Source organism: Dipodomys spectabilis, unplaced genomic scaffold, assembly GCF_019054845.1.
Source record: "Dipodomys spectabilis isolate Male_0828 unplaced genomic scaffold, ASM1905484v1 ptg000107l, whole genome shotgun sequence".
Classification (NCBI taxonomy): Eukaryota; Metazoa; Chordata; class Mammalia; order Rodentia; family Heteromyidae; genus Dipodomys; species Dipodomys spectabilis.
The window spans coordinates 6,757,674-6,770,085 of NW_024870784.1; the positions used below are offsets into that span (position 1 = coordinate 6,757,674).

Here is a 12,412-nt window from a genome sequence, read left to right on the forward strand (position 1 = left end):
GGAGGAGGAAGAGGAGGAGGAGGAAGCAGGAGGAGAAGGAAGAAGAGGAGGAAGAGGAGGAGAAAGGAGGAGGAGGGGGGGGAGCAGGAGGAGGAGGAGGAGGAGCAAGAGGAGGAGGAGAAGGAGGAGGAAGAGGAGCAGGAGGAGGAGAAAGGAGGAGGAAGAGGAGGAGGAAGGAGGAGGAAGAGGAGGAGGAGGAAGGAGGAGGAAGCAGAGGAGAAGGAGAAGGAAGAGGAGCAGGAGGAGGAGAAAGGAGGAGGAGGAGGAGGAGGAGGAAGCAGAGGAGGAGAAGGAGGAGGAGGAAGAGGAGCAGGAGGAGGAGAAAGGAGGAGGAAGAGGAGGAGGAAGAGGAGGAGGAAGAGGAGGAGGAGGAGGAAGCAGAGGAGGAGAAGGAAGAAGAGGAGGAAGAGGAGGAGGAGGAGGAGGAGGAGGGGGAGCATGAGGAGGAGGAGGAAGAGGAGCAAGAGGAGGAGGAGGAGGAGGAGGAAGGAGGAGGGGAGAGGGAGGAGCACTGCAGGGTGAGAGAGGGGAGCTGCCAGGGTGAGATGAGTGGAGATGGCCGCAGCGGATGTGGGAGGCCGGGCTGCGTGGTGAGCTGGCTGTGGGGAGGACGTGGAGACGGCTTCTCTGCTGACCGCTCACCATGCGGCCGGCACAGACACGGTGCCTGCGTCACACACGCAGACCTCACAGCAGTGACGTCCCCAGGTCCCACGCCTGGGCCGCGCCCAACTCTGAAGCCAGCCTGAAGGGAAAGCCAGCACCGACACTGCAGACATGGAGACCGAGGGACGGAGAGGAGGGAAGGAAGAAGACGCAGGACTGGAGTGAGTCCCAAAAGAAATCCAATCTTCCACCTGGGTTCTCTAGCAGCAGTGAGAGCGCGCTAAATCTGTGCCACTCGCTGACCCCAAAGCAACGTGACTGTGCGTCAGCTGACTGGCGACCCTCAGGTCCCCGCAAGCCACACACACGTTCCCATCATTTATTCCCACCCAAAAGAGCTTTACCAGTTACCAAAGAGGATACATCCGTGAGCCATGGACAGAGACCAGGACTGACAGAGGATCCGCGGCCAGCCAGGCGGGGCTGCACAGGTGGCAAAGGTCTCTGGGGCTGGAGGGGACACTAGACCCGCAGCCCCTCCGCGAGCCTCAAGGAGGGGGGGGGCTCAGGCAGGCTGCGCCCCTGTGCCGGGCCGGCGAGAGAGCAGGTTGAAGCAAGAGCCCAGTGCACAGGGCAGACCCAGAAACCGAGGTCCATGATAGGAAATGAACACGGAAAAGGTCCTACTTGAGGCGTACACTGCTCCTGAGGGCGACGGGGGCTGCGTGCCGGCGGCCGGGCTGGAGGTGTACGTGGGGACCCTCGGGGCATACTGGGGGACGGGGGACGGGTAGTATGAAGCCGGGAATGCCACGTAGGGACCGGGAGGCGCAGCTTGTGGCGGGGGGTACAGGTGCTCCGGCTGGTACCCGTGGTTTTCATAGAAAGGTCCGATACCCGGCGGTGGCCCCTAAAACAGGTGGAGAGAAGACAGATGACTTAAACCTCTAGCTTAGCCCGCGGGGTGAAGTTTATAACAGCACGCGACACCCCACAGCTGCAAACAGGGCTCTTACAATTTTGCCAGTTTATTAGTTGCCAGATCCCAGCTCTGAACTCCCCAGAATCCTCAACTGACCATGGGTTTGGTTTGGTTTGGTTTGGTTTTTTGCTTTAGCTTTTCCCCCTTCTTGCTATTTACTCTTTGAAATGAAGAAAAACAGACAAATATTGGGGTTTATTAAAGAGGAAAAAAGTAACAGTTACAGGAACCAGGCAGGCTAGTGAACTACATGTCTGTCATCCAAGCTACGCAGGAAGTAGAGACAGGAAGATCACAGCTGTAAACCAAGCCAGGCAAAAACACAAGACCCTGCTCCAAAAACAAACTACAAACAAAACGAAAGGACTAGGGGTGTGGCTCAAGTGGTAGAGCACTTGTCTTGCAATGCAAGGCCAGCATTCAACCCCCAGTTCCACAGATAATACTAAGGAGGAGGAGGAGGATAGAAATAAGAACAATGTAGCAAAGTCTTGGACTAGAACCCACGGAGACCATCTCTTCCTGTAGGGGTGGAAAAATGGACATCTGGAAATGGACACCCTATAGGATAGGACCAGACAGCCACGAGTGTTTCTTGTCAGCTTCCTGACGCCCAATTCTGCATGGCCTATAAATGATACTACAAATATCCAAAAGGAGCAGGCTCTCCTCCTGCTCTTCCCTCCGGGACTCTCGGGCAGGTGGGAAGGGTCTGTCGTGAGCCAGGGCCAGCAGAATCTCTCTGAGGTCCAGAGTAGCTAACGCCTCAGCCCTCACTTGGTGCGTGGTTCGGTGTTCAGGACGGGTATGGAGCTTGACCGCGCGTCCCACGGTGGCTGCAGGTGCGTGAACGGCGTCGTGAGGCAGGCGGCAGCCGCACCGAGACACTGCTGCCTCCTCTCTCCGCAGCCCCGCCCTCGTTCACCTGCCTCTCCCGCCCAGGGTGCTGTTGGCAGTGCTGCTGGAGTCAATATCCTTACACGTGCTTGTGTCTGTGCCCAGGGCATAGATTCTGCCCTCCCCGTGGAATTTCTTTCTGGGTCAAAGTGTGTTCACACAGAAGCACAGACGCAGCAGCCCCGGCCCAGCAAGGTGTTCCCAGCTCCTGCCCCAGCCAAGGCCGGCCTCTCCCAAGCCCCGGGCCCACAGCCAGCAACTCCTTCCATTCATTCACTCATCGTATGTAAGTAGTTGTGCACAGGGGGTTTGAACGGCGTCTAGCCTTCCATCCTCCTCCAGCCCTCTCCACCCCATTCCTCTCCTGCACGGCCTAGTTCCATTTTCACCTAGGTGCTTTGAACAGCATGACCTCAGTGGCCCGCCTTCCTCCCTTATTAGCTATTCCTCCCTCCTTTTTGAGGGGGTGGGGCAGGCTGGGGGCTTGCACGCAGAGCCTGGGTGCTGTCCCTAAGCTTTGTGGCTCAAGACCGGTGCTCTATGACTTGAGACACAGCTCCCTTCCAGCTTTTGAGTGATTAACTGGACATAATAGTCTCATGCACTTTTTCTGCCCAGGATGGCTTTGAGTCGAGATCCTCAGACCTCAGCCTCCTGAGTAGCTAGGATTAGGATGTGAGCCATTGGCGCCCAGCCTCCATCCTCCTTTTGTATGACTCTCCTCAGCCTCGGATGGACACCATGTCTGTCCTCATCTCTGTCCTCATGAACCCTCTTCTCCTGCTCAGTTTCTACTCTTGTCTCTCGTGGTCTCACAGACAACAGCAGCAAAGTTGTTCTCCTGGACGGGCATCCGGAGGAGAGGATGAGGAGCTTCCCGTGGGCCCTCCAGGAAATGTGAGTATTCAAGGCCGGGTCAAATGCAGACTCCTGGGTTCACCTGTGCATAATATCTCACTCACACTCTCCTCCAAAAGCCCAAGGATTTCTACCGGAAGCCAGGTTAAAGGAAAAGCAAACGTAGTCTCTGATCCCAATGAGAGCAGCAGAAGTCAGTGCGAGCCCCTGGCCTCTATCCAGACAATCAAACAAGGCGCCAGCCCGCCCGGCTGGGCCGCCCCGCCACTGGGCCCGGGAGAGTTCCTGCCGTGCCCCGACCAGTCACAGGGAAGTGAGAACCGGTGGTGCATTTTCCTGCAGGATCTGGGAACACATTTTCACTAAGCATGGAGTTGTACTAAGTGCACTTTCTTCAGGCATCAGATGAACACCCGTTCAGGAAGGACAGGAGACCCAGACTGGATTTCCCTGGGGGAGAGCTCTGGGGACAGGGACAATGGTTCGCCAGGCAGGTCTGCCCGGCACCTCCTCCACGCGTGACACCCCCAGGCTCTCTGGAAGCACCCTGCCCCCTCCCAGCTCTCAGAGCAGAAACAGAGGTGGCCCAGACACAGACTTTTTACCCGGCAGTGAGGCCTTCCAGTTCCTTCCATGCAGGCCTGGCTCCGCCCCAGCCAGTGCTCCTGACCACACCTTGCAAACCAGTGTCACACACACACACACACACACACACACCAACTTGGCTGTTAAAAACGCTGACCAGCATGCCCTGTGGGTGATACCAGAGGAATAGGAGCTGAGGTGATCATTAACCACTTACTGAGTTTACCGCCATCCTGGGTCTCGCTGCAGTAGCAGCAGCAGCATCAGGGTGAAGACGTGTCTCAGGCTCCTTGAAGCCAGCCTGGAATTAAAAAATCACAAGACTGTCACATTCCCACACTGGCTAGCTTTTAAGATCCATCTGGAAAGAGCTAGAAAACTCGTAAAGGTTGCCTCTCATCAGAGCAAACTGCGATTCTGCCACTGACCTTGAGCCCGCCCCCTCTCCCTTGCCCTACAAAGCAGGTCTGTGCCACCTGGCCTAGCCCGGCCTAGACCTCTCCTGCCAGGCAGCCTCGCCCCTGGGGGTGAGGTCCAGCTGCAAGTTTAACTACTCTGTCTAAGAGAAAACCTGACCTTGAAGAAGGTCAGCACCCCAACAGGAAGAGCAGCCCCCAGGGGAATGTCCCAGGCCGAGCTCAGGTCTCCAGGACCAACTGCCCCTCACCAGGGGCCATGGCTTCCCCGAGAACTCAAAAAACAAAAAGACACCAAAACCAGCCAGGCGGATGGCTCAGCCTGCCATGCTAGCTACCGAGGAGGCTGATCTCTCACGGTGAGACACCAAAGCCAGCCTGGGTAGAAAAGTCTGCGAGACTCGTATCTCCACTCAGCCAGCAAAAAATCTCACAAAACTGGACTTGGGCTGGGAAGGTGGCTCAGTGGTAGAGCACTTGCCTTGCATGCATGAGGCCCTGGGTTCAATTCCTCAGCACAACATAAGCAGAAAAGGCTGTGGCTCAATGGTGGAGCGCTAGCCTGGAGCTGAAAAGCTGAGGGACAGTGCCCAGACCCAGAGCTCAGGCCCCACGACCAACAACAACAACAACAAAAAAAACTGGACATGAAAGTGTGGATCAAGTGTGGCAGCTTTGAGCAGAAAAAGCTAGCTGAGAGTCCAAGCCCCGAGTTCAAGCCCAGTACTGGCACATGTGTGTGAGTCAGTCAAGATTGGTAGTAATAAGAAAAGCCTAGTCCTCATGTCCCCACTGGTAGCTGGAGCTCCCACCAACATCCAGAGACACACAAACACCTTCTAGCACAGCCTCGCTCCTGCCAGGACCCCCCCCCCCACACACACACACCCCGGCCTCTCCAGCCTCTGACCTCTGCAGGCTTCCGCACAGAGTCTGCTTTTAGAAAGAACCCTGCTAAGTCAGCTTTCCAAGAGTCCCCGCCCTGGACCCCCGGACCCCTGACCACTCCGTCCAGGGAAGTTTCCTCAGTCTCTACCATCCCTGGCCCGCCTTCAACAAAAACCCTGTCCAAGCAGAATTCCCTTACCACGACACCTCCTGCTGACCTTCCCTCCACTCACCCGCCCTGCTCCTGAGCCGAAACCGCTTTATCTCAAGCTCAGAGTCACGCCTACCTCTGCTCCCCACTGAGAAGCCGACCAGATCAAGACTGCAGCTGCTTTCTCTCCTTAAAATGACCAACAGGTCTCCTGAGAAGCGGCCTTCCTTGTCATCCATCCCCAAGGCAAGGTTCCCAGTGCAAGTCCAGAGGCTGCGCAAACCTCTGGTCTTTGCAGCCATCCACACCTGGGTTGGGTCCTATCTCATCTGGAGTAGCCTGGCACACTGCGATTCCCAGCACACTGGGAATCCAGGCACACCGCAGAGAGCCACACCTCGGTGGCCATGTGGACGCCCTGTTCCTACCTAGCTGTGGAATTGGCCCTCCGGAACTCATCCAGTGCCCATTAGCTCTGGTCCTGGGCCCTGGCTCCTCTACCGGCGGCCACAGTCTAGAACAGCGCCTCCTACAGGGTAGCCAGGCACTGCGTGGTAATGAGAGGAAATGCGGTATCTGAGTATATGTGCCTTAAAGCGACCTAAGTCTTCCATAAGCAGCTTCCTAAAACTGAAGAATGTCTAGACTCTCGTGGGGTGGGGGCTGATTGGTGACGTTTGCGGATTTGCATGTGGTGTGTGCTTCGAGCAGGCTACAGGAGTATCACCTCACCAAGCCCAGTGGACATTGCTATGACGTCTCCCAACCAAACTTAGTATCTAGATAAGTAAACAGCAACCTGAAACCCCCAAACTGCCAGGCGCTGCTGGGTTACAGCCTATAATCCTCGCAACTCAGGAGGCTGAGATCTGAGGATCGCAACTCAACATTAACTCAGGCAGAAAAGCCCATGAGATGGCCATCTCCAACTCACCAGCAAAATGCCAGCCTAGAGGCATGGCTCAAATGGCAGAGCACAAGCTATGAGCAGCAAAAGCCAAGGAAAAGCTCCAGTTACAAAGACACACCTGAGACAGACAGACACACGCACACACACACAACCAAACCAACAACCCGTGAAGAATAAAAATATGAGTAAGACTTTGAACCTGTCACAGTAAGAATGCACCCATATATTGACACTTGATGAGCAGATAAAACGGAAGCAGGTCCTGCCCAGAGCGCTGAGATGACTTTTAAGATTAAAAACGAAGTCAAGGGTTTTCTGGGTGACTGGAGGAGGACACCAGGCTGGACACTGGGGAAGGCCTGCCTTCTTGCTACTCAACAGGAGCAAGCCCCTGCCCCAGTTCCTTCAGAACAGTGAGTGCACACACTCCCTCCTCTGAGTCCTCCGTGTCGGGCAGCTCCCCCTGCGGCTGGGTTTGGGTGATGTGTCAGGAAATGAAAATGTGACCCACTGGCAGGTTTCCCAGTGGAGGAGCCCCGGACAGCCACGGGGCGCGCTGCTCAGAACCCACGCTTGCTATTCAGTGGCCATCTCTCTCTAACAGCCAGAGCGAGCGCCGGGAAGGCGGGCGCGCCCAGAGCCCCAGCCGGGAACTGCCCAGTGAAAGCCACCGGATCCACAAGCAGGCTGCCGGACAGTCTTATCTCGCCCACAATCCCTCGGCCCACGATCCCGCGGCCCACAAAACACGATGTGGGTCCAGCTCCGAGATCCCCGGCTCTGAAAGAATGCAGGGGGCGGCCTCCCAGGGGGTGGGGGGGGAGCCTGCAGCAGAAGGGGAGGGCTGCGCTGGAGTGGGATCTGCAAGAAGAGCATCCAAAAACACCCAGGGAACCCCTCAGTCCAATTTGTCTTAAATCTGCCTTTCCCAGCGGGGCGGGGGGGGGGGGCACAGGAGGGAACAGGGAGGTACTGGGGCTCACGCCTGTAATCCTAGTTACTCAGGAGGCTGAGATCTGAGGATCAAGGTTCAAGGCCAGCCTGGGCAGGGAAGTCTATAAGACTCTGATCAACTAACCAGCAAAAAGCTGGAAGTGCAGGCATGGCCCAGTCTTGAGTGAAAAAGCAATCAAGAGCATGAGGCCCTGAGTTCAAGCCCCAGTAGCACAATAAAATGAGTAAAGATAAATAAATTTTTAAAAAAAATCTGCGTTTCCACAGCCACAGGAGACCACAAGCCTCACAGGCTGGCCTCTGGAAGGGACAGCACGGGGTGGTATGGGGAGACAGCACGGTTAGCAGTCAGCGCTCTTCTGCCATGGAAAGAGCAGACACGCATTCTGGGTTCTGGAAAGGCCGTGGGGAGCAGCACTTCGGGAAGAGGGGACATGGAGAGAGGAGCCTCTCCTCCCGGCCATCTCCCCTCCCAGCCGTCTCCCCTCCCCTCCCCCCAGGTCCTCCCGATGTCCCTTCCATCCTGGACTGTGCTGCTGAGCCAGGGCTCACCAGCCCCCTGGGTCGCTGGCAGCCTGGGCCTCGGTGAGCCAGGACAACGCTGCAGAATCTAGTCGGCCTCCTCAGTGAGGCCAAATTGCAACAGAACATGAAGAGCTCCGCGCTGCAGCTTCTTCCCGACCCAGGTCTCTAATGGTCTTCTGGAGACTTCTTTTTAAACAACCAGAGTGGAGGTGGTGAATCTCAGCATCCGAGGTCCAACATCAACCCCCCCCCAGCCAGCCAGAAGTGTACCGGATGCTGCTCACGTTGCTGGGGTACGGGGGAGCCCCCAGAGTCTATACTTCCACTTCCACCTCCAAGGCCACACAACCACCACAACAAACACCCCGCATCCCAGACACAAATGCCAAAGAGAAACCCTCATTGTCGCCGCAGCACTAACCCCATGGGGCTACAACCCGTCAGGCTACACTTAGACTACAGTTGGACTTGAGCGACAGGACAGTAGGAACAAGTATGAGCCCATCCGGTGAAGGGCCACCTGCAAGACAGATCCTGCAGAGAAAGGGCTGGGGAGGAAGAGGAGAGAGGGGCGGCAAGGAGGCGGGGAAGAGAAGGGGTGGGGGGAGCGTGCTCACACAAGGCTCCCCTGTCCTGCCCAGGCTTCTTGTCCTATGAATGCCTCATTGTCCCAAGGAGATTGTAAACTTTTTAGGGCAGGCATCAAGTCTGGCTCGCTCTTTCTTTCTTTCCTTCTTTCTCTTTCTCTCTTTGTTTCCTGTCTAGATGAGTAAGACGGACCAGAACAAAGAAGGAAGCCCCTCAGCGGCCTCACCATGGGTCACCGAGAGCAGGTGACCCATGCATGCACGCATGCACGCACGCACAGGTCCAGCGGTGATGGTGCCGGCCACTCCAGCAGAGACCTCAGTGCATGCCCAGGCCACCAGCTCAGCCTCAGGACCCGTCCGGTCCTAGAGCCCCGTAGGAACAGCACTCACAGCTCCGGTGAGTGCAGGTTTCCTAACTCGGTGCTCGCTGCCCGAGGGACACTCAAGAAGAAGAACATCGCGGCAGCGGACAAGCTTTGGCCTCCAAGGTGCTGTGTGGACAAGGGACTCAACACAGCCCAAGAAATCCAGCGGCCACTCTGCCACCGGGAGCGGAAGTATCCGAACGGCTGAGGCTGAGTCAAGGAAGCCATCTCCAGCACTTACAAAAGTTCAAGTCAGGACTTGGTCTTGCCACCAGAGCTACAGAATGACCTCTAAATTCACCATCCCTAGAAAGATCTCCTTGGTCTGAGTTCAGACCTGGGAGCTCCCACCCCTGAACCCTGCGGGACAGCCCCTGGGAAAACAAAGGGCGGCCCGGGAATTTGACACTGGGTCTCAAACCTCAGATAAACAAGTCAGCAGGAAGCCTGGCTTATTAGCCAGGCATGGTGGCACACACTTAAGAATCCTACCTACTCAGGAGGCTGCCATCTAAGGATCAAGGTTCAAAGCCAGCCCAGGCAGGAAGAGTTGGTGATACTTTTACCTCTAATTAATCACCAAAAAGAGACAAGTGGAACTCTGGCTCAAGTGGTAGAGCACCATCCTTAAGTGAAAAAGCTTAGGGACAGCAGCCAGGCCTTGAGTTCCAGCCCAGTTCCAGCACACACATATACATACGAAAGGAAGGAAGGAAGGGAGGGAGGGAAGGAAGGAGGGAAGGAAGGAAGGAAGGAAGGAAGGAAGGAAGGAGAAAGGGAAGGAGGGAGGGGAGGAAGGAGGAGGGGAAGGAAGGAGAGAGAGGGAGGGAGGGGAGGAAGGAAAGACAAAAGGGAGGGAGGGAAGGAGGGGGGAGGGAGGATGGGGAGGGAGGGAGAGAGGGAGGGAATTTGTTTCTAACACACCTGCCCCCTCTCCAGAGCCTTGCGCCTCAGTCCTCCCAGGCCATCTGGTCTTCCTTGTGAAGCCCCGGACCTGAAGCATGCAGGCTGGCAGGCCTTTCCAACCTCTGCACTTCCTTCTTGCAGCCCTGCCCGCCCCGCTGCCTGCCAGCTCACCTGTGTACACATGCCAAGTGCGCAGAGTTCCCAGCCCACCACCCACGCCACTGAGAGCAAAAAGCCTGTGGCTGGGTCACCTGGCCTCTCCAAAGTCCACCCTGTGTACATACACACGACCCTGAAAAATGGCACCACGAACCCCAGGGCGGCCCCAGTGCCCACCTGCGCCAGCTCCTCTCTCCTCCCACTGCCTGGTGGCTGCCAGGAAAGACCAGCCCCGGGTCTGGCTCTGCTTCCCCCTGGCCCCAAGCCCCGCTCAGGTCATCCCTTGGGGCCTCCAGGGAGCATGAGATGACCTCTAACCTCCTCTCTCCTCACGGGAGCCTCTGGGCTGCTTGGAACCCCAGGGGCCCTGGCCCAGGAATGTCCAGCTTCCTTCACTCCCCGCACCTGAGGTGCTGCTAACACCTCCCTGAGCCTTGAAGGCTAATCTGGGCTACCAAGTTCACGGTGCTCCTGTACCCACAACCTCCCAATTGTCAAAGACCCCCCAACTAGTTCTGGGCCAGCCCAGTGGGGAGGGGTGTGGATGGGTGACCTTGAGAGAGAGGAAGGTCAGGGAACACGTAGGCTGAGGGACAGGACAGCTAGCAGCAGCAGAAGGAGAGAGCCCCCCGACTCTGTAGCCACCTGCAAGGGGTGTCAGGGGCCGCAGACCACCCCCTCCCACTATCCCCCCCCCAGCAGGGCATGGCCACACACACAGGACCGTCACTGGGCCTGCCCGCCTCAGGCTTAGGCTGAGCAGGGCTCCCAGCCCCAGGATCTCCGAGGGACTCAGGAAAACTTCAGTTTCCTGGGTGGTGCCTGAGGTCTCATGCAGCCCGGGACTGGGACAGTGGCCCCAGTTACTAGAGAGGGACCCCAGGAATCACCCCCACTGATGAGACAGAAAAGAGTGAGGATTTCTGGCTGGGTGCCTCATTCCCACTTTCTGGAAGAGCCCGACCGAGGTAAGGCCCCGAGCAGGGTCAGCTCACTGAGAGAGGAGCTCATGGGGACCAGCACTGCGGGGAGCTAGGACTCATCCTCACCAGGATGCTTAGCCAGCACCTCCAGCTCTGCATTCCCGTCACACAGGAAGTCATCCAATCTCCACACTAAAGAGTCGGGGGCCCTATGTTCATCGCACTACAACAACCCTAACGGGGTGGGGCTGCAGGAGGGCTCAGCTCTGAGATTGGGGAGAAACTCAGCCTAGTTCCAGAGAAAGGCTGGCTTTAATCTGGACTTTGTGGACCTCCTCAGCTCCCTTCCCCCTACAACCCTTTTCTCTACCTGCAGTGCCTTCTGACCTTGGGTTGACACTAAGGCAAAGGTCACCCATCTCCTCTAATCATTCTACTCCTAACTCAGAACCCGACGGGAGGTCCACGGACCCGTCTCCCCCAGCCCTGCTCCTTACGGGTTCGTGGTCAGTTACCTAACCTCTCTGCCTTGTTTTCCCTATGCTCTGTGGAATACATGGTAAATACATCTGGCTGGACAAAAGAAATCGTCACATGAATGAACAACTGCAGTTATTTTTATAATACCTGTGTGACAAAATTTAACGCCTTCAAATACCGGGTCAGCAGCCAAGGGCAAGTAAACTTCAGAGTCAAGGTCTGGCTCTGGCAATCATTCAGCTTTGTTTTTAGAAGACTAACCTTAGGGGTGCAGGCAGAAGGAAGTTACTGAGGTCCAACAGGCTGGCAGCAGCTAGCCAGCACCAAAGGGAAAATTCTTCCAGCCTCCCCCACCCCCCCATCCTTAAAGGGGGAAAATGAAGCCGGGCACCCTAGCTCACGCCTGTCATCCTAGCTACTCAGGAGGCTGAGAGCTGAGGCTCGCAGTTTGAAGCCAGCCTGAGCAGGAAAGTCCATGAGACTCTTATCCCCAATTAACCACTGAAAAAGCCAGACGTGGAGCTGTGGCTCAAGTGTTAGAGCACTAGACTTCAACAACAACAACAAAAGCCCAGGACTGCACCCAGGTCCTGAGTTCAAGCCCCAGAATGAACACAAAAAGGGGGGCGGGGTTGAGGAATGTTAGTTGGGAGAGGCTAAGCTGTCTTGCTGTGCCAGGAGGCTGAGGACACAGGACTCTGGGGGAACACTGCGGTAATGGACGTCCACTCCGGCGACCAGCCTTGTAGCTGGGCCAGGGGTAGGAATTTCTCACAAGTGTAAGTACCTGCTACAAATATCCTCTCCACAGACTGAACCCCGGTTGTCTGTAGGGTGAGATGCAGGGCATGAGCCTTTAGGCTTTGGGCTGCAGCCCAGAAGGGGAAGAATCAACTCATGAGGATCAGGTTGCGCCCCTGAACAGATGCCAAGACCCTCAGGTCCAGAATGGAGATAAGGACCCACCAGAGCACATCAGCATCTGGGCCTGCTGATGCCTACCTTTTGCTCCCTCCATCCCCTGATTCTTCCTCTACGGAAACCTAACATCCATGTCTGTACCCCGAAGGTGCTGATGATGGCCCGCTACCTTCCTGTGGCGACATGGTGCAATCACCCTCCAGATCTGACAAGTCCCCCACCCACCAGCCTTTCCTGCCACTTTCACTGCCGTCCCCTCCTCTTGCCTGAATTCTCTAGGCTGGGCAGGAGGAATA

The 12,412-nt window shown here is 56.6% G+C and overlaps 1 protein-coding gene across 1 annotated transcript in view; it reads right to left on the minus strand.

Moving 5' to 3' along the window:
• Tmprss2 (transmembrane serine protease 2) overlaps positions 1-12,412 on the minus strand; it is a 32,913-nt gene that overhangs the window by 19,181 nt on the left and 1,320 nt on the right. Inside the window, exons 2-3 of the mRNA XM_042687356.1 lie at positions 4,146-4,229; positions 1,294-1,516 (exon numbers count right to left, since the gene is read on the minus strand). Coding sequence (XP_042543290.1) covers positions 1,294-1,516; positions 4,146-4,160 — 238 coding nt within the window. The 5' untranslated portion in view covers positions 4,161-4,229. The remainder of the gene's footprint in view (positions 1-1,293; positions 1,517-4,145; positions 4,230-12,412) is intronic.